Source organism: Carcharhinus amblyrhynchos, chromosome 9, assembly GCF_965287045.1.
Source record: "Carcharhinus amblyrhynchos chromosome 9, sCarAmb.v2.hapA, whole genome shotgun sequence".
Taxonomy (NCBI): Eukaryota; Metazoa; Chordata; class Chondrichthyes; order Carcharhiniformes; family Carcharhinidae; genus Carcharhinus; species Carcharhinus amblyrhynchos.
The window spans coordinates 91543985-91564380 of record NC_137332.1 but is presented as its reverse complement, the minus strand read 5'-3'; the positions used below and the strand labels follow the sequence as shown (position 1 = coordinate 91564380).

Genomic DNA, 20396 nt, shown 5'->3' with positions numbered 1-20396 from the left:
TTCTATGTTCTATAGAATGGATAGACGGGACCAGTAGATGTGTTGTATTTGGACTTCCAGAAGGCATTCAACAAGATATCTCACAAAAGGTTAGTGATAAGACCTGATGGTGTTAGAGGTAGTATATTGGCACAAATAGAGAATTGGCTAATGGGCAAGAAACTGCGAGTGGGGATAAGGGATTCTTTTTCAGGTTGGTGACCTGTAACCAGTGGAGTTCCAAAGGGATCAATGCTGGAACCACACTGTTTACAATATATATTTATCGGAAGAAGGAAGAGAAGCCAAATTTGCAAACAACACAAAAATAGGTGGAAGGGCAAGTTGCAAGAGGGATAGAAATGGTTTACAGGAAATATTGATAGGTTAAGTGGGCAAAAAGTTGGCAATTTAGATAGAATGTGAGAAATTGAGTTGTTTATTTTAGAAGGGAGCAGAAAAGAAAATAGTATTTTTTAAATGGAAGAAACTGCCAGAAAGCTGTAACACAAAGGGACTTGGAGTTACTTTTGAACAAAACACAGAAAGCTAGCACACAGGTACAACGGATAATCAGGAACACTAATGGAATGTTGGCCCTTATTTCAAGGGGTTGGAGTATAAGAGTAGAGAAGTCTTGCTGCAACAAGTTACTGATGAGACCACACCTGGAGTGCTGTAAGCAGTTTTGGTCCCCTTATGTAAGGAAATATATTATTTCATTGCAGGCAATTCAGTGAAGGTTCACTAGGATGATTCCTGGTATGGAGGGATTGTTTAATGAGGAAAGGTTAAACAGGTTGGGAATTTATTAATTGAAATTTAGAAGAATGAGAGGTGATCTCATTGAAACAAATAGGATTCTTAAGGGGCTTGGCAGGGTAACTGCTGAGAGGATGTTTCCCCTCGTGTGACTAGAAGGCAAAGTCTCAGAATAAAGGGCACCAATTTAGATGAGGAGGGATTTCTTCTCTCAGAGGGTTGTTAATCTTTGGAACTCCTTTCTATGGAGAGAGATGTGTGACACTGTCATTGTGCATATTTAAACCTCAGATAAATTTTTGATCAGTAAGGAAATCAAGGGTTACAGGAAAGGGCAGGAAAGTGGATGTGAGGAATGTCAGATCAGCAATGATCCTATTAATGGCAGATCAGGATCAAAGGACTGAATAGTCTACTCCTGTTCCTATTTCTTATGGTCTTTCTATACATATTGATGTCTTCTATCAGTGATGTTTGGTGATCTGATCAAAGGTTAAACTGATCTTGCTGCAACAAGTGGACTGATGGTGGGGGAGGTTGCAGACACTGCTGAGACAGGCTTTGGAAGGGCAGCGCCCACGTGTGAGAACTGCAGGGTTAACAACACAGACAACTCAGTGTAAGGGAAGCAGGTGAGTCACAGGGTGAATGCACTGGTGTCTGTGGAGTTCTGATGACTGAGAATGATTTGTCACACATAAATGGTTTCTCACCGATGTGTGCAGTGGGCTGATTTGTCAGAGAATGATTTGTTACATACCATACATGTAAATGTATGTAGAGGGAAGGTAATTCAGGGAGTCACATACCATACGAATGAATATGACACAGAAGCCAAAGAGTCCAAAAATAATTTGTCACAAACCTTGCATGGGAAGGGGTTTTCCCTTGTGTGAAGGCGTTTGTGTCGGTGGAGATTTGATAACTGCGAAACTGATTTATCACACACATCATGTCTGAATGGTTTCTCTCCTGTGTGAATCAGCTGGTGCCTCAGGAACATTGTAGATTTCACAAAACCTTTATCACAAACATCACACCTGAATCGTTTCCCTTCCATGTGGCTGCCTTTGTGCTAACAGTAGTTGCAACAAATGCACCTCAGAAGATCTTAGAACCTGTGGAGTCCCTGACACTCACTTCACACTTGATCAGTCTCTCACTGGGTGGAAAGAGATAGTGGTTCATGAGGTTGGATGAATGATTGAAGATCTCACCACAATTGGAGCTCACTCACACTTCTTCCCAGCCTCATCCCGACTGATCACCCACAGCCAAACATTCAGAAAGTCTGGTTCTGATGCAACGTTCCACACCACTGACCAGTTTTAGATCTGATGACACGCCAGAGCTTTCCTGACTCGACTGATTTCCAAATGCTGATTTCACTGCCCAACCTTTTCTGTGTTGAGCAATGCTGTGAAGGGACTGATGTCTTCCCACAGTTGTGCAGTTGTTCCTTGGGTGATGGTCAAGAGCTATCTGCGGTGTCTAACCTCTCAGTATTCTCTGGTGTAGTACAGTGCAATCCCTCTGTAAAACAGGAAAAGGAAACACGATTTCCTCCAATTCCCTCACCTTTGATGAAGGGGCTGATTCCTGTTCTCCAGTGAGTGCCAGTCTGCTATTCCCTGTGTGGGGATCAAATACAAGGATTTTTGTTTTCCTCACATGACTGTCACACACCCTCTATTTACAGAAGCATATTGGATAGTGACGAGGAGCAGACAACATAGCTAGTTTCTTTCCTCTACTCCAACCCATTTTGTCCAGTGAGGGCAATGGAAAAAATAGTCAGGTGGAGTGTAAAACAGGCTATCAATTCATGATGAGCTCCAGTCATGATGACAAAGACTAATTTTCACCCTTAGTGTCTGTGTTTAATATAAAAAACACTCAGGAGAAATGTTAATTCAATGGAGATTTTGAAATTTCTCCCCTTGTTTTCCAAAATTATTTGAAACATAATGGGCAGAAAGAGTTTGAAGCTAAGGAAAATATTGCTTCAGTGTAGCTGATTGAAGGGTTCTGGTTTATCCTGGGAAATTAGATACACTGCACTCACTAAGCTGAATTTGGAATTATGCAATCTATCAGACACAGCATTGGGAAAAACTATCCAATCCAAGACCAGGCTTTTGGGAAAGGCCGAGATCTATAAGTAAAATCTTTCAAGACATTAAAACACATTTCAATAAATATCTCAGCCCCCCCAAATAATTGCACCTCATCTTCTCATATTCAGTAATGACCCATCAACAAAACTCAGCCTGTAAATCAGAAGGGAAATACTTCCAATAAACACACTCAATATCCAACACACAGCTCCAATCAAACAGCTCAGCACAAAGCACCGAGTAAACAGGTCTCTCAGCTGGATCTTCTCACACAGCATAAGGAGCATTTCCACACCTGATTCCCCACAGGATAGTCAGGCTGCCTGAACATTAGTGTGGATATTATGCAATGTAATTATTATAAATTCTGCTCCTTCACTCACCATCTCCTGACTTGGTTTTCAGTCCCTACAGGAAGTGAAGTAGCTGTGAAAGAGGAAGAGGAGAGAATGGGCAGAGTGGGTGGGCTCTCTGATTGACGTCTCTCACAGCCAATCCAAATATTTCTGGAGTAACAGGAGTTTCCTGAAGTTTGGGAAACTGACCAGCGAAACGGAGGAGACTGAGCAGCAGATCAGGTGGGATTTAAACTTGTCATTGTCCCATCTGGATAAAATCTCACTTATTGCAGCTGCTGTCTCAGTTTCCCTGGTAAATGTTTGACAGAGATTTCTAGTGTGAGAATAACATTCTTCATCTTCGTAGACTTTCTCACTGACAACATCAGTGTGGGGTGTACAGCCTAGGATGTATTTGACAGCAGATCAGAAGAGAAATACTCACAGCATCCAGGGCAGTGACGATGTGCAGTAGTGGGATCAGTCCATGCACAGGAGGGACACAGGATTTGATTTGATTTGATTTGATTTGATTTATTATTGTCACATGTATTATAATACAATGAAAAGTACTGTTTCTTATGCTATACCGTCAAAATATACTGTTCATAAAGAAGGAAACAAGAGAGTGCAGAATGTAGTGCTACAGTCATAGCTAGGGTGTAGAAAAAGATCAATTTAATGCAAGGAAGCCCATTCAAAAGTTTGATAGCAGCAGGGAAGAAGATGTTCTTGAGTCAATTGGTACGTGACCTTAGACTTTTGTATTTTTTTCCCGGAGGAAGAAGGTGGAAGACAGACATCCAGGGTGCATGGTCTCCTTAATTACGCTGGCTGCTTTGCCGAGGCAGCAGGAAGTGTAGACAGAATCAATGGGTGGGAGGTTGATTTGCGTGATGGATTGGGCTATATTCACGACCTTTTGTAAATCCTTGCGGTCGTGGGTAGAGTAGGAGCCATACCAAGCTGTGATATAACCAGAAAGAATGCTTTCTATGGTGCATCTGTGAAAGTTGGTGAGCACAGTAATAAGTCTGACAGCACCAGGTTGGTGAGAGTCATAGCTGACATGCCAAATTTCCTTAGCCTTCTGAGAAAGTTGATGAGTTCTCTTAACTATGGTGTCAGCATAGGGGGACCAGCACAGGTTGTTGGTGATCCGAACACATGAAAACTTGAAGTTTGTGACCCTTTCTACTTCATCCCCATTGGTGCAGAGAGGGGCATGTTCTCCTTAGATAGCTATGGAGAATGATAGGTCTGGCCCAAAAGTTAAAATTCTAAATTGGGACAAGGCCAGTTTTGATGGTATCAGGCAGGAACTTTCAAAAGTTAATTGGGACAGTCTGTGGGAAGGCAAAGGGACATTTGATAAGTGGGAGGCTGTCAAAAGTGTGTTAATCAGGGTTTGGGGTAAGCACATTCCTCTTAGAGTGAAAGGCAAGGTTGGTAGAAGTAGGGAACCCTGGATGACTTGGGATATTGAGGCCCTGGTCAAGAAGGAGGTATGTGACATGCTCGGGTACCTGGGATCAAGTGAATCCCTTGAAGTGTGTAGGGGGTGTAGGAATAGAGTTAAGAGAGAAATCAGCAGGGCAAAAAGGGGACACAAGATTGTTTTGGCAGGATAAGGGAAAGCAGAATCCAAAGAGCTTCAAGTACATAAAGGCCAAAGGAGTAACTAGGGAGAGAGTAGCTCCTCTTAAAGATCAACAAAGTTGGTTGATCCACAAGAGATGGGTGAGATCCTAAATGAATATTTTTCATCAGTATTTATTATTGAAAAAAGCATGGATGTTAGGGAACTTGGGGGAATAAATAGTGATGAATTGAGGAGTGCATCAAGGTAGATAAATCCCTGGGACCTGATGAAGTGTGTCCCAGGACATTGTGGGAGGCTAGGGAGGAAACTGCAGGTCCCTAGCAGAGATATTTGAATCATTGATAATCACAGGTGAGGTACCTGAAGATTGGAGGGTGGCAAATGTTGTGCCTTTGTTTAAGAAGGACTGTAGGGAAAAACCAACCTCACATCTGTGGTGGGTAAGTTGTTGGAAGGTATTTTGAGAGACAGGATCTACAGGCAGTTAGAGACGCAAGGACTGATTAGGGATAATCAGCATGGCTTTGTCAATGGAAAATCATGTCTCACAAATTTGATTGAGTTTTTTGAAGGGGTAACCAAGAAGGTTGATGAGGGCAATGCAATTGATGTTGTCTATGTGGATTTTAGCAAGGCCTTTGACAAGGTACCACATGGTAGGTTGTTGCATAAGGTTAAATATCACAGGATCCAGGGCGAGGTAGTTAAATGGATACAAAATTGGCTTGATGGCAGAAGCCAGAGAGTGGTTGTAAAGATTTGCAAACTAGAGACCTGTGACCAGCGGTGTGCCTCAGGGATTGATGCTGGGTCCACTATTATTTGTCATCTATATTAATGATTTGGATGAGAATATAGGAGGCATGATTAGTAAGTTTGCAGAGGACACCAAGATTGGTGGCATAGTGGACAGTGAAGAAGATTATCTCGGATTGCAATGGGTCCAGTGGGCTGACAAATGGCAGATGGAGTTTAATTTAGATAAACGCAAGATGATGCATTTTGGTAGACTGAACCAGGGCAGGACTTACTCAGTTAATGGTAGGGCATTGGGGAGAGTTACAGAACAAAGAAATCTAGGGGTACAGGTTCATAGCTCCTTGAAAATGGAGTCACAGGTGGACAAAGTGGTGAAGAAAGTGTTCAGCATGCTTGGTTTCACTGGACAGAAAGCATTCAGCATGCTTGGTTTCATTGGACAGAACATTGAATACAAGAGTTGGGACGTCTTGTTGAAGTTGTATAAAACATTGGTATTCCACTATGTACAGTTCTGGTCATCCTGTTATAGAAAGGATATTATTAAACTAGAAAGAGTGCAGAAGAGATTATTATTAGGATGCTACCAGGACTTGATGGTTTGAGTTATAAGGAGAGACTGGATAGATTGGGACATTTTTCCTCGGGAACATAGGAGGCTGAGAGATTATCTTATAGAGGGCTATAAAATAATAAAGGGCATAGATCAGCTAGGTAATCAATATCTTTTCCCAAAGGTAGGGGAGTTTAAAACTAGAGGGCATAGGTTTAAGGTGAGGGGGAGAGTTACAAAAGTGTCCAGAGGGGCAATTTTTTCACACACAGGGTGGTGAGTGCCTGGAACAAGCTGCCAGAGGTAGTAGAGAGGCAGGTACAACATTGTCTTATAAAAAGCGTTTAGATGGTACATGGGTCTACATGAGTAAGATGGGTACAGAGGGATATGGGCCAAATGCAGGCAGCTGGGACTAGCTTAAAGCTTTAAAAAAAAAGTGGCATGGACAAGTTGGACTGAAGGGCTTGTTTCCATGCTGTAAACCTCTGTGACTTTATGACAAACCGTACATTTGTGCTTGTGCATATTTGTCAAGGAGCAAACTTTTAAAAACATTTGGGTCATCTGGACTCAAAACATCAGCTCTTTTCTCTCCTTACGGATGCTGCCAGATCTGCTAAGATTTTCCAGCATTTTCTCTTTCGGTTTCAGATTCCAGCATCCACAGTAATTTGCTTTTAAAAACTGTATGTGACCGATAGAACCAATTTTATTTAGACATAAAATTATTCAATTATGTAAAATATTGTCATCGGATTGGCTTGATAATCAATGCAGCGTGTGAACATCTACAGGATAATTTCTTCACACATTTTACAATGTTTGCATTTCAACAAATGGTGGGTGGAGTTTCTACAGGGAGCCCAGAGTCTGAGGAATTATTTCTGTGGCCCTGACAACAACTTTAATCCATGTTCATGCAATAATTCCATCTGGAGTTGGACTTGAACGACAAACATGTTTTCTGAGTCAGAAGCTTGTGGGTACACGTCTCACCTCAGGACTTCAGCACAAAAATCCTCACTGGCACTCCAGTGCAGTACTGAGGGGTGGAAGAGATTACAGAGCCAGGGAGGGGAGAAACCAAACTGCTGTTATTTTCAAAACTCCATCAGAACAGCCCACAGTCTACACTTCCCTCAAGTGCATACAGCCAGCTCTCGGAATCCAATGGGACAAAATCCTGTGAATGCTGGGAATCTGACAAGAGATTCAGAAAATGCTGAAAATCTTCAGGTCAGGAAACATCTGTGGAGAGAGAAGCAACTCTCTGCGGCCTTTGACATGATCAACCACACTATCTTCCTTCGGTCCTGGGTGTTGTCCAGTCAATGGGATTACAGTGACTTGTGTGACTTTTTCCTCTCCAGTTGTGTACAGAGAATCTCCTGCAATGGTGAATCTTCCCACCACCATCACTCTGGTTCCTATCAAGGATCAATCTCTGCTTTTCAATTTGATTCAGCTGCTCAGGCTCACATTGCAACTCCCCAACACTGGTCACCAAACAGTCTGTCAGGAATAAAACTCAAGGAATAATCCAGGAGTTGCAGGAGGAGGATAGTGTAGTTGACCATGTCAAAGGATGCAGAGAGTTACTTCTCTCGCCACAGATGTTTCCTGACCTGAAGACTTTCAGCATTTTCTGAATCTCTATCAGATCTCCAGCACTCACAGGATTTTGTCCCATTGGATTCCAAGAGCTGGCTGTATGCACTTCAGGAAAGTGTAGAAGGGAGAAACCATAGGACCAACGGCCATATTTTTATGTTGTGCAAGGGAAGAACTGCAGATTCATCAATCATTAAAAATAATAAGGCAGCTCAACAAGAACCTTATGTAAAACAAAATCAAATAATAATTTGATTTTTAATAATTTGGGGTCCATCTACGGAGGAACGAAATTGAAAAGCAGAGAAATTATTTTGAATTAATTTAAAACCTCATTCAGAGCAACATAATGATAAAGGACGGAGAGCAACTGGAGAAGGTTCAAAAAGACATTCATAAGGACGTATTGAGAATTAAGAGGTTGTAACTATCAAGAAACACTAAAGAGGCTAGCACTCTTTCACCAGGAAAAGAGGAGAGGTATGGTAACATAATAGAAATTCTTAAAATGATGAAAACGGTCTAAGCAACTAGGTCCAACATAAGATTGGACATTCTAAATTAAACACAGTTCAGCAGCTTCTGCAATCAAGGCCTGATGGGATGCAGACAAGATTATTACAGATCAAAATAGGGACCAGCCCAGTCCTGTCTTGCATACTGAGCAGAGCTGCTTGACTTTAACAACGGGTCAGTCATTACAACCCAAACCCATCAAGAGGTACTCAGCAAAAATAATAGAAAAATACATTATGTTTGTGTATTCCCCAGTTTCAACATGACTCCGTGGAACCATATCTCAAAAGTAGACATGCGTACCCAGGACACATAAGGAATTGACTCATAGGATGACCTGGCTTAACCTCATTGGATGCCAAACAGAAACAGAGTTAGCCTTTCAGCTCGAGATGACATTTCATTAGAAATGTTGGATGTTGGGAGCCTCTTCATTTTGTCAGGAAAGAACTCCCACTTTCACCAGTATTGTACCCCACTCACCATCTCTCTCAGCTCCCTGCCCCTCATCTCCCCCATGCCCGCTTTCTGACTGCCACACACTTGCCCCAACATTTCCAACTCCCATGCTCAATCCTTTTCTATTTCCCTAGAGTCACTTTGCAAATTACAGTTACTCCCTAAAGTCACAGTGTTACGCTCCGAGCACCCAGTGAATCCCAGAGCACTCAAAATCACTCCACAATATTCAGCGTAACTCCCCAAACAGCAGCTCAATCTCTTCCCCAATTTCATTTCCTGTCTACTGTCTATGTCCCTGTCTTTCTCCTGTGCATGTGTGGTTTAGACCACTCCATATGGATGCTGCGGGTCTTCCTCTTCTGATCAGCTGTCAAACACTTCCGAGGCTACACATCCCACATCGATGTTGTCATTTTGAAAACGTCCGAGGATGAAGAATGTTATTCCCACACTAGAAATCTCTGTCAAACATTTACCAGGGGAACTGAGACAGCAGCTGCAATAAGTGAGGATTAATTCAGATGGGACAATAACAAGTTTAAATCTCCTCCTGATCTGCTGCTCAAAGTCTCCTCCGTTTCCCTGGTCAGTTTCCCAAACTTCAGGAAACTCCTGTTACTCCAGAAATATTGTGATTGGCTGTGAGAGACGTCAATCAGAGAGCCCACCCACTCTGCCCATTCTCTCCTCTTCCTCTTTCACAGCTGCTTCACTTCCTGTAGGGACTGAAAACCAAGTCAGGAGATGGTGAGTGAAGGAGCAGAATTTATAATAATTACATTGCATCATATCCACACTAATGTTCAGGCAGTCTGACTATCCTGTGGGGAATCAGGTGTGGAAATGCCCCTTATGCTGTGTGAGAAGATCCAGCTGAGAGACCTGTTTACTCGGTGCTTTGTGCTGAGCTGTTTGATTGGAGCTGTGTGTTGGATATTGAGTGTGTTTATTGGAAGCATTTCCCTTCTGATTTACAGGCTGAGTTTTGTTGATGGATCATTACTGAATATGAGAAGGTGAGGTGTAATTATCTGGGAAATGCAGAGTGTCTGAGGATTCTTACTGATTTTCTATTGTTCTCTGTGTGTGTGAGATGGGAGCTGCTTATTACCCAAGTGGACTGTGAATAGTCAGTTGTGAGTGTTGTGCTTTGGCTGTTTCCTGTCTATTGTAGGGTCTGAACCTTTCTCCTTGTGCCAGCACACTCAGTGGGACTGTACTTTCTAAGGTGTGGGGGTGGCGAGGGTGCCTGATGTTAAAATTGGGCAGCTGATGGAGACACCCCCATCTTGCTGCCCCACATCTCCAAGCCTTTCCACCAGCAGCCCCCAAACTACCCCCCACCGAGACCCCCCCCTCCTCCCTAATCTGTGACCTCCAAAACCCGACCTGGATTCTGGGGACCAACATGGTTGCAAATGGAGGTGTTGATGCCACTTTCTTTGTTATTGAACTGCTTATCCGCAACTCTCGCCAACGTGCTGTCATTTATTGATCCCAGCATCCCTATCAACTGGTTTGATGGTAATCATTGAATGAGGGCTGTGCCGAACTGTGGGATTGTGGTGAATACAATCCTGTTGCTGCTGGAGGTTCACTGCATCTCATGGATACCCAGTTTTGGGATCTACCTTTAGTCCGCTTTCCCATTGATGATTAACATAGTGAAGTACTCACTCATCAGCTGGGAAGGGGACTGGTGGCTTTCCATGAACTTGTTTGACCGGGAGCCGTGCGATTCCATGGCGTCAATAACGAGGACTTCCCTACCTGCCAGTGGGATGGGACATTCCCAGGGATGCTGAGGGAGGAGTCTGGGATGTTTCCAGATTAATTTGATTCAGTGAGTATCACTGTAACTTGACCAGTGCATGAGGCAACTCTCCTCACATGGGGACTTATCCTCAGACCTTGGTAGGAGAGACTTTACAGATTTCACTAGGTTGAGCTGATATTAATCTTACTCAAACACAATGCAGGTTGTCCTGATCTTTCTGATTTTTCTCTGATTATTGAACTTTGTAATGATTGTTTATCATTGTTTGCTGGGTCACTTCAAAGGGCAATTCAGGATCAACCATGTTGTGTGGGACTGGAGTCACATGTGGAGCAGACCTGGTAGACATAACAGGTTCCCTTCCCTGAAGGATAATATTTATGTTTTTAGGACTATTTAAAATTTCCATGTTTATATTTTGATTCAATTCTAAAATTTATTACATTCAATTTCACAACATGGAGTGGTTGAGTTGGATAACGTAGATGCCTTTAAGGGGAAACTAGATATATACCTGAGGGAGAAAGGAACAGAAGGATATGCTGATAGGGTGAGAAGAGGTTCATATGAAGCATAAAGGCCAACATAGATCAATTAGGTTGAATGGGCTGTTTCTGCACTGTAATTCTATGTACATAACTTTGTGGGTGGATTTGAACACTCAATCTTTGAATTGTTAATCTAGCACGATAGCAATTTCATTTCAATACTGAGAAACAAATTTCATATAATATTGCTTAATACCTTCTTTAAAGATTCTTCCTGAAGGCCTCAACCTTTCCCAGAAGCCTGGACTTCGATCTGATAGTTTTGCCCAGTGCTGTGCCTGATAGCTGAATTTGGGATGTGCAGTCTGAGTGACTGCGGTGTATCTAATTTCCCAGAATAAACCAGAACCCTTCAATCAGCTTCAGTGAAACAATCATTTCCTTAACTTCCGAGCGCTTCTTGCCCTGTGTGCTTTTTCAATAATTTTGGAAAGAACAGGGCAAAATTTCAATATCTTCATTGAATTAACATTCTTCCAGTGTTTTTTATATTAAACACATATTCCAAGGGCAAAATTGGTCTTTGCCAGCATGGCTTGAGTGCACGGTGAATAATAGCTTGTTTTACACTCCATCTGACTGTCTTTTCCATTGCCCTCTTGGGGCCAGGGAAGATGCGATCTGGGCGGAGGAAAGAAAGTAGCCACATTGTCCCCGCTGCAAACAGCAGGCATATGACAGTCAAGTGAGGAACGAGAAAGGAATTTAATCTGATCCCCACTCAGAGGAATAGCAGACTGGCACTCACTGTGGAACTGCCTCTAACTGAGGAGTCAGTCCCTTCGGCAAAGGAGGAGAGGGAGTTGGAGGAAATCATGTTTCCATTTCCTTTTTTACAGAATGATTGCACTGTACTACACCAGAGAATACAGAGAGGATGAACACAGCAGATAGATCTTGACCGTCACCCAAGGAACAACTGCATGACCGTGTGAGGATGTCCATCCTTCACAGCATCGCTCAAAGAAGATTGTGCAGAAACCATCATCTGGAAATCGGTCGGGTCAGGAAAGCTTTGACATATTATCAGATCTGTAACTGGTCAGTGGTGTGGAACCTTCCATCAAAGCCAACCTTTCTGAAAGTTTGGCTTGACCAATCAGTTGGGGACGAGGCTTGGAAGTGTGAGCAGACTCCACAATTGTGGTGAGAACTTCAATCATTCATCGAACTTCATGAACCACTGATTCACTCCTAAAGGTGAGGGGCTGTTCAAATGCCTCGTAAGATCTCCGAATACACCAAGTGCACTTGTTGTACAACATTTAACACAAGATCAATGACATGGAAGACAAACCGTTCAAATGTGAGGTATGTGAACGAGCCTTCAGAACATCATCGACACTTGTAAATCATCGACGCATTCACACAGGGGAGAAGGCATTCAAATGTGAGGTGTGTAACAAGGGCTTTGCACAGTTATCAGGCCTGGTAAATCACCGGACCATACACACAGGGGTAAAACCATTCACATGCAAAGTGTGTGACAAATCATTCTCACGGACGTCGACTCTGTACAGACACCAACGCATTCATACAGGGGAAAAACCATTTAAGTGTGAGCTGTGTGACAAATCCTTTTTGTCTTCCTCCGATTTCCTCATACACCAACGCATTCACACAGGGGAAAAACCATTCACATGCGAGGCGTGCATGAAATCATTCTCAGATTCATCGACACTCCGCAGACATCAACGCATTCACACAGGGGAGAAACCATTCAAGTGTGTGGTGTGTAACAAGTCATTCTCATTGTCATCAGATCTCCGTGTACACCAACGCATTCACACAGGGGAGAAACCATTCACGTGTGTTGTGTGTAACAAATCATTCTCGTCATCATCAGATCTATGCATACACCAACGCATTCACACGGGGGAGAAACCATTTATGTGTGAGGTCTGTGACAGATCATTTTCACAGTCAGGGAACCTCCGCAGGCATCAACGCATACACACGGGCGAGAAACCATTCAGATGCGACATGTGTGACAAATCATTCTCTGACACAGCAAGCCTCTGTGTACACCGACACATTCACAGTAAGGAGAAACCATTCATGTGTGATGTGTGCAAAAAATCATTCTCAAGGTCATCAAACCTCCTCTTCCATCAGAAGAGCCACACAGGAGAGTAACACTTCAAGTGTGAAGTTTGTGTTAAAGTCTTTGTGAAATCTTCGACTTCCTGGGACATCAGAGGATTCACAGTAACCATTCAGGTGTGAGAAGTGTGACAAGGTTTCCACACGGAATATCTCTTGGTCCACCAACATTGGAGAAGCTGCATCGGTTTCAGTTCTGTTAGAAAGTCTTCACACGGTTGCTGGTCATCCTGAAACATCAATGAACCCACGTGGGGGCTACTTAACTAAATTATTATCCCCACACAATCTCACTGCAGAGGACCTTCAGTAGTATTGGGACACAGAGCAAGAAGCAGCTTTCACTCACATCAAATAACTAGTGACGATACCACAGTGCTGAAGTACTATGATGTCAATGATGAAGCACCCTGCAGTGAGATGCCACTGAAACAGGACTTGGAGCAACCCTCATGCAGCAAGGACAACCAGTTGTGTTTGTATCCAGAGCATTAACACAAACTGAACAATGCTTTGCACAGATTGAGAAAGAGTATCTGGATGTTGTCTTTGCTTGTGAGCATTTCAATCAGAAAAATTGGTCCCAGCTCTGTATAGATGTAACCCACCCGGCCTGTTCAGATCCCATCTTCCCAGATCTGATCCCAATTTCCTAGGAAATTAAATCTTACTATCCTTCTCCATCCCTCCAGCCACACATTGCTCTGCTTTATCCTCCTATTTCGATACTCAGTGGCACCCGGAGGAATTTGGAGACAGGTTCTCTTTTTAGATTTCCTACCCAGCTCCCTAAATTCTGACTGGAGGACTACATCTCTCTACCTCTGTCATTGGTGCTTATTCAGACTTTCGGTTGTTCTTGCCTCAGGGTGCTCTGCGGTCAATCATGTGAGAACAAATCATCCTGGATTCATGTCTGGGACCACAGAAATGTCTGAGTGTTCCCCTAATTATCAAATCTACAATCACTATTACTCTTCCCGTCTTGTGCCCCCTGAACAGCTATGGTGCCATGGAGTTGGCTCTGGCTGCACTCCCAGATCAAATATTACTTTCATTAGTATTAAGAATTGAATTATTGTTGGATAGACTCATGGACTCCTGCTCTACCTGCTTTCCCAACTATTCCCAACACCAGCCCTGAAAACCTTAGCTCAAACTCTAATGTCATGCTCCTGTGCTAGTAAAGTGAGTCAGCTCTCAGGAGTGGGTATGGGGTAAAATCAGATCCTGCTTTCATTGTAGATGTCAGACAGATCCACTTCAGGTGTTTGACTGATACCATGGGTAATGTTTGTACTCCTGTCTGGAAGGACTCCTATCCTAAGAATGGTGAGGGTAAGGGCAGGATTTTCCAGCCATGCTCGCCCCAAAGCTGGAAAATCTCACCCGGGGTCAATGAATCTTTCCATGTCCCACCCACTATAGTTCCCGCAGCGCGCATATGCGAAAATTCTGCCCTATGTTTCTACAGACCTGAGTTCTCTCAGCCCATCGTATCGCAATGTAATAACGGTGTGGTATGTTCACCTTACAGTCTTCCAAGATTCATTTCATGTTCTGGGAAAGACCTTGACTCGTTTTCAGATACTTTGTTATTTTGGTCAATTCAAGTTTTGTGTAAAAGCTGAATATGGGATTGTTGTTTGTTGCTTTTAATCAATCTTCTGTGTAGAGTTGGAACTCATGATAAATTCATTTTTTTGGCTTACCCGAACTACTTGATTTGTCATTATGGTGTATTTTTATTCACTGAAACACTCAGAAGCATACAGTAAGAGTCCTGTACACAACACATTGGTCAATGTCGCTGTGAGCTAATATACTTTCTCCATCAATGGGTTTATAATTTCCAGTTCACAGGAAGCATGTTTATACATCATCTGTTCCACAACAACGTGTCAGCCTCCATCCTCAAGACTCTGGAGTTAGACTTGAACCCACAATTTTCTGACTCCAAGCCGACAACTTATAATATTTCTGTTGCATTAGATTCATTTGCGGTGTTAAGTCTCAAGGCTGTAAACTAGCAGCTTGAAAGTTTTTAATTTGATTTAAAGTGTTAACTAGTTTGAGCTGCAGGTGTCAGTGTTGTCTTTGTGCCTGGATTCCTGAAGCTGTGAAAGGTGGCAAAGTTCCTGATGTCAGGAAAATTAAAACTAATGGAGAAAAGTGGGTCAGCTCCAGGAGCGAGGAATAACCGACAGACTCGGTAGTGATAGAGGATCCCCACATTGAACAAAAAACCCAAACATCCTAAATCCCACTGACTCAAACAGAGCCAACCTCCTCAACAATCATTGACTGTCTGAAAATCCCTGGTACTCCTCAGTGATACTGGTCTGCAATGTACTTTTGAACCACTAGATGTGCTGTGTTTCAAGGATTCCCTCCACCAGAATCCTGCTCCCTAATATAACATTCAATGAAATTAAGGTCTGGCGGTGTGAATGACTTGAGTTTATTCCATACTCCAGGGACAGTTTAGATGGAGCTTCACTGTATATAACCCATGCTGTACCTTCTCTGAGTGCTTGAAATTATTCCATCCCCACTTTAACTGTGGAGACATTATTCCTTCAAGTTCATATTCCAGTGCTTTTGAAATGTGATGAGGGTTTCTGTCTCTTTCATGTTTGTCCTCAGATGTTGTCTGTCACTCCTTTCAATCTGCTGTTATCATTCCCTCTTCTCAAAAAATGCCACCTTTGACCACACCCTTGCTAACTACCAACCCATTTCTAACTTCCATTTCCTCTCCAAAGTCCTTGAATGTGTTGTCACCTCCCAAATCTTGGAAAGGACATAGGATCAGGGAAGAGGTGAGGGGTGTGTGGCATCAGGCTTTGGGCAGGAGGCTGGCAAAGAGTAGGTGTTACTCTCTGTGAGAGTCAATCTGAGTCACAGACTCTCTCCAGTTACAGAGTCACTCTGCAAGTACAGGTTACACCCCGAGCACGGCAAGTCACTGTGCTAGCTAATTTATGATTTAGTAGATAATTTTATTAATGACACCAAGATAGGTTTGATTTGACTTATTATTGTCACATACAGTGAAAAGTATTGTTTCTTGTGTGCTATGCAGACAAAACATACCATTCATAGAGAAGGAAATGAGAGAGTGCAGAATGTAGTGTTACAGTCACAGCTAGAGTGTAGAAAAGGATCAACTTAATGCAAGGTAAGTCCATTCAAAAGTCTGACAGCATCAGGGAAGAAGCTGTTCTTGAGTCGGTTGGTAAGCGACCTCAGACTTTTGTATCTTTTCCCCAAAAGAAGAAGGTGGAAGAGAGAACGTCTGGGGTGCGTGGGCTCCTTAATTATACTGGCTGCTTTGCCGAGGCAGCGGGAAGTGTAGACAGACTCAATGGATGGGAGGCTGGTTTACGTGATGGACTGGGCTACATTCACTACCTTTTGTAGTTCCTGGTGGTCTTGGGCAGAGCAGGAGCCAAGCCAAGCTGTGATTCAACCAGAAAGAATGCTTTCTATGATGCATCTGTTAAAGTTGGTGAGAGTCGTAGCTGCCAAATTTCCTTAATCTTCTGAGAAAGTAGAGGCGTTGGTGGGCTTTCTTAATTATGGTATCGGCATGGGGGGACAAGGAGAGGTTGTTGGTGATCTGGACACCTAAAAACTTGAAGCTCTCGCCCCTTTCTACCTTGAACCCATTGATGTAGAAGAGGCATGTTTTTCTTTACGCTTCCAAAGTCAATGACAATCTCCTTTGTTGACATTGAGGGAGAGATTATTGTTGCCACACCAGTTCAGCAGATTCTGTCTCTCAGTCCTGTACTCTGTCTCATCATTGTTTGAAATCCAACCCATTAAGGTGGTGTTGTCAGCAAACTTGAAAATCAAATTGGAGGAGAATTTGGCCATACAGTCATAGATGTATAAGGAATATAGTAGGGGGCTCAGAACACAGCCTTGTGGGGCACCAGTGTTGAGGATGATCATGGAGGAGATGTCATTGCCTATCCTTACTGATTGTGGTCTATGAGTTTGGAAGATCAGGATCCAGTCGCAGTTGGAGGTGCTGAGGCCCAGGCCACGGAGTTTGGACATGAGTTTCATGGGAATAATAGGTTGGAAAGTAAGTTCTAAAGAGAAGTTCAAGAAGAGGGGGATTGAATATAAAAGTAGGGAGGTCTTGCTGCAGCTGTATAGGGCATTGGTGAGGCCGCAGCTGGAGTACTGTGTGCAGTTTTGGGCGCCGCACCTGCGCAAGGATATTTTGGCCCTGGAGGGAGTGCAGAGGAGGTTTACTAGGCTGATACCGGAGTTGAGGGGATTGAGCTATGAGGAGAGGCTGAATAAACTAGGCTTGTACTCGTTAGAGTTTAGGGGAGATCTCATTGAGACGTATAAGATGATGAATGAGATGGATAGGATAGAGGTGGAGAGACTCTTCCCGCTCAAAAAAGACAGTAGGACTAGGGGGCACAGCCTCAAGATAAGGGGGAGGCGGTTTAGAACGGAGTTGAGGAGGAACTTCTTCACTCAAAGGGTGGTGAATCTCTGGAATTCTCTGCCCGTTGAAGTGGTGGAGGCTGCCTCGCTAAATATTTTTAAGAAGCGGGTTGATGGGTTCTTGATAAGAGAGGGGATTAAGGGTTATGGGGAGAGGGCGGGAAAGTGGAACTGAGCCACGACAGATCAGCCATGATCTTATTGAATGGCGGGGCAGGCTCGAAGGGCTAGATGGCCTACTCCTGCTCCTATTTCTTATGTTCTTATGTTCTTAAGTCTACAAAATGATATAGATAAAGAGAGTGGGCAAATGTTTACAGATGGAGTATAGTATCGGAAAATATGAACTTACGAAGTTTGACAGGAAGAAACACAAAACAGCATACTATTGAAATGGAGAGAGATTGAAAAATTCATTTGTACAGAAGGATTTGGTTGTCCTACTACACAAATCATAAATCATTAGTCTGCAGGTACAGCAAGCAATTAGGAAGACAAACTGATTGTTGGTGTTTATTCTGAGGGGAATGGAATGTAAAAGGGGGAACTTTTACTGCAGCTGTACAGGATATTGCTGAGACCACATCTGGAATACTGAGTATAATTTTCATCTCCTTATTTAAATAAGAATATAATTGTGTTAGAAGCATTTCAGAAAAGGTTGAACATGTTTGACCCATTAGAATTTAGATGAATGAGAGGTGACCTTATTGAAACAAACAAGATCCTGAGAGAACTTGACAGGGTGGATTGTATGTTGATGCTTTCTCATGTGGAAGATTCTAGAACAAGGAGTCACAGGTTTAAAATGAGAAGCTCCCTTTAAGACAGGGATGAGGAGATATCTTTTCCTCAGCAGATTGTTAGTCTGATAGAATTCTTATCCCCAGAAAACAATGATTGGGTCATTGAATTTATTTAGGGCTTAGTTAGATTTTTTTTGATAAAATACCTAGTCCAGAGTTATGGGAGGCAAACAGGAAAGCTTATCAAAAATCAGAGCAGTCTCAAAGGGCCAAATGGCCTACCCTGCTACTAACTCCTGTTTCCCTTTAACTTATTAATTACATGATTCAATCAAGGCTTTGAATTAATCTTAATACAATGATACAGTAATGAAGGGACAACATAGCAGAAGAACCATTGTCATAAATAACTTCCTTAACCTTGTGTTATTAACTCAATTGTTCTGACTCCTTTATCAAAATCTACTTCTAGCCACCCCAAAACTATACAGACAGTGTTTGAGACTGAGGAGAAAATTACTCCCTCTCTGTGTCCCTCTTTCCAAAACCCAATATCCCCACATGGACTTAGAGCCAGCTTATCTGTTTCCTTTACTCTGAGAGTTGTCTGTGGTGTTTACCCACCAATACTCACACAGGGGAGCTGTCCTTCAAAAGCACTGTCTGGCTCAGCAGTGTCTGTCTCCAACCATCAGCCCAATTGTTTCCAACATGACCATATAACATTTGACCAGATCTCCAATAATCACCAAAAGAAGACATCAATATGCATAAAAGCTCCTGTATAAAGTCAGCATCCTTTCAGTGCAGTATTAGGTACAAGTCACTCACTGACTCTGACTCTCACTCTGACTAAGACAATCAAATACTCAGTGGTTAGAAAGGCTTCAGCTTCTGATCTACCAGCAAAGTACTCGGGGAAGGAGCCGTTCCTGGGGTAGTAATGGAGGGACTTCAATTAGCCTTAGTTTCTTGGGTCTGTGGAGGGGAGAATTAGCCAGGAATCCAGTTCCTCATCATTGAGCTCAGCTGGGAAGTCAGGGGGAGGGCAGGATGTGTCTCAGCTGTTACAGTCTCCATTGTCTCACAACATTCACTGTCTGGGTCAACACATGCTGTATTTGAACAGAGCACTAGAGGCCAATCAACATCCACAATCTGTATTCCAGGTCTGTCCCTTGAGGATTAGAGGGAATGTGAGAGGACAACAGTTTGCACTTAATATCACACTTCAATATAGTCAGACATCCCAAAGTGTTTCATAGAGATGTAATCTAATTAACATTGAGACAAAGAAGGAGATATTAGTAGGGGATTGTTAAAAACATGATTAAAGATGTGGGATTTAAGGAGTGTGCTAAAAGAGGGGAGATGGATAAAGATGCAGATGTTTATGGAGGGAATTCTAGAAATCTTTTAACACTCAAGATGCATCCACATCAAGGTCTGAACAAACTCCTCTTTCATCATTACCTGAGCAACACCTTCTTCCTTTGCAAAGAGAGATGTGAAATATTTATTTAATACCTCAACCAAACCCCCTTTCTCCAGGCAGAAATCTCTGTTTGATCCCTAATTGGTCCCACTCCCACTTTTACCATCCTTTCATTATTTATTTACTTATTGAAGACTTTTAGGTTCCCTTTTATGTAACCTCCCAGAATCTTCTCATACTCTCCTCTTATTTGCTTTTCCAATTCACCTCCGAACCTTCGATAGTCAGCCAGGTTTTCTATGTATTCTCCATCTGACATTGGTCATAAATGCACTTTTTCTCCTTCATCTTAATCTCTGTCTCTTTTGTCATCCAGGGACCTCTGGATGTCTTTGCCCTTTGTGGGAATATACCTTGACTCTGCCTGATCTATCTCCTCTTTAAAGACAGCCCTTTGTTCTGTTACTGTTTCACTGCCACCTTTGACTCCAATTTATTTGGTTCAGATCATTCTTACCCCATTGAAGTTGGCTTTCTCCAGTTAACTATTCTTACACTGGATTGTTCCATAGTCAAATTAAATCTTACAAAACAATGATCACTGTTTCCTA

The 20396-nt window shown here is 42.7% G+C and overlaps 2 protein-coding genes across 3 annotated transcripts in view; one reads left to right on the top strand and one right to left on the bottom strand.

Annotated features, from left to right (window-relative positions):
* LOC145348007 (uncharacterized) overlaps positions 1-20396 on the bottom strand; it is a 521035-nt gene that overhangs the window by 30944 nt on the left and 469695 nt on the right. The window contains exon 3 of one of the 2 annotated variants that reach the window (XM_080196100.1): positions 1607-1717. In XM_080196100.1, the coding sequence (XP_080052226.1) occupies positions 1607-1717 (111 nt within the window). Of the gene's footprint in view, positions 1-1570; positions 2311-20396 lie in introns of those variants that run through there. The other variant, XM_080196101.1, reaches the window with a different exon arrangement.
* LOC145348075 (uncharacterized) overlaps positions 11446-20396 on the top strand; it is a 38426-nt gene continuing 29475 nt past the window's right edge. Inside the window, 1 exon segment of the mRNA XM_080196216.1 lies at positions 11446-13179. Coding sequence (XP_080052342.1) covers positions 12313-13179 — 867 coding nt within the window. The 5' untranslated portion in view covers positions 11446-12312.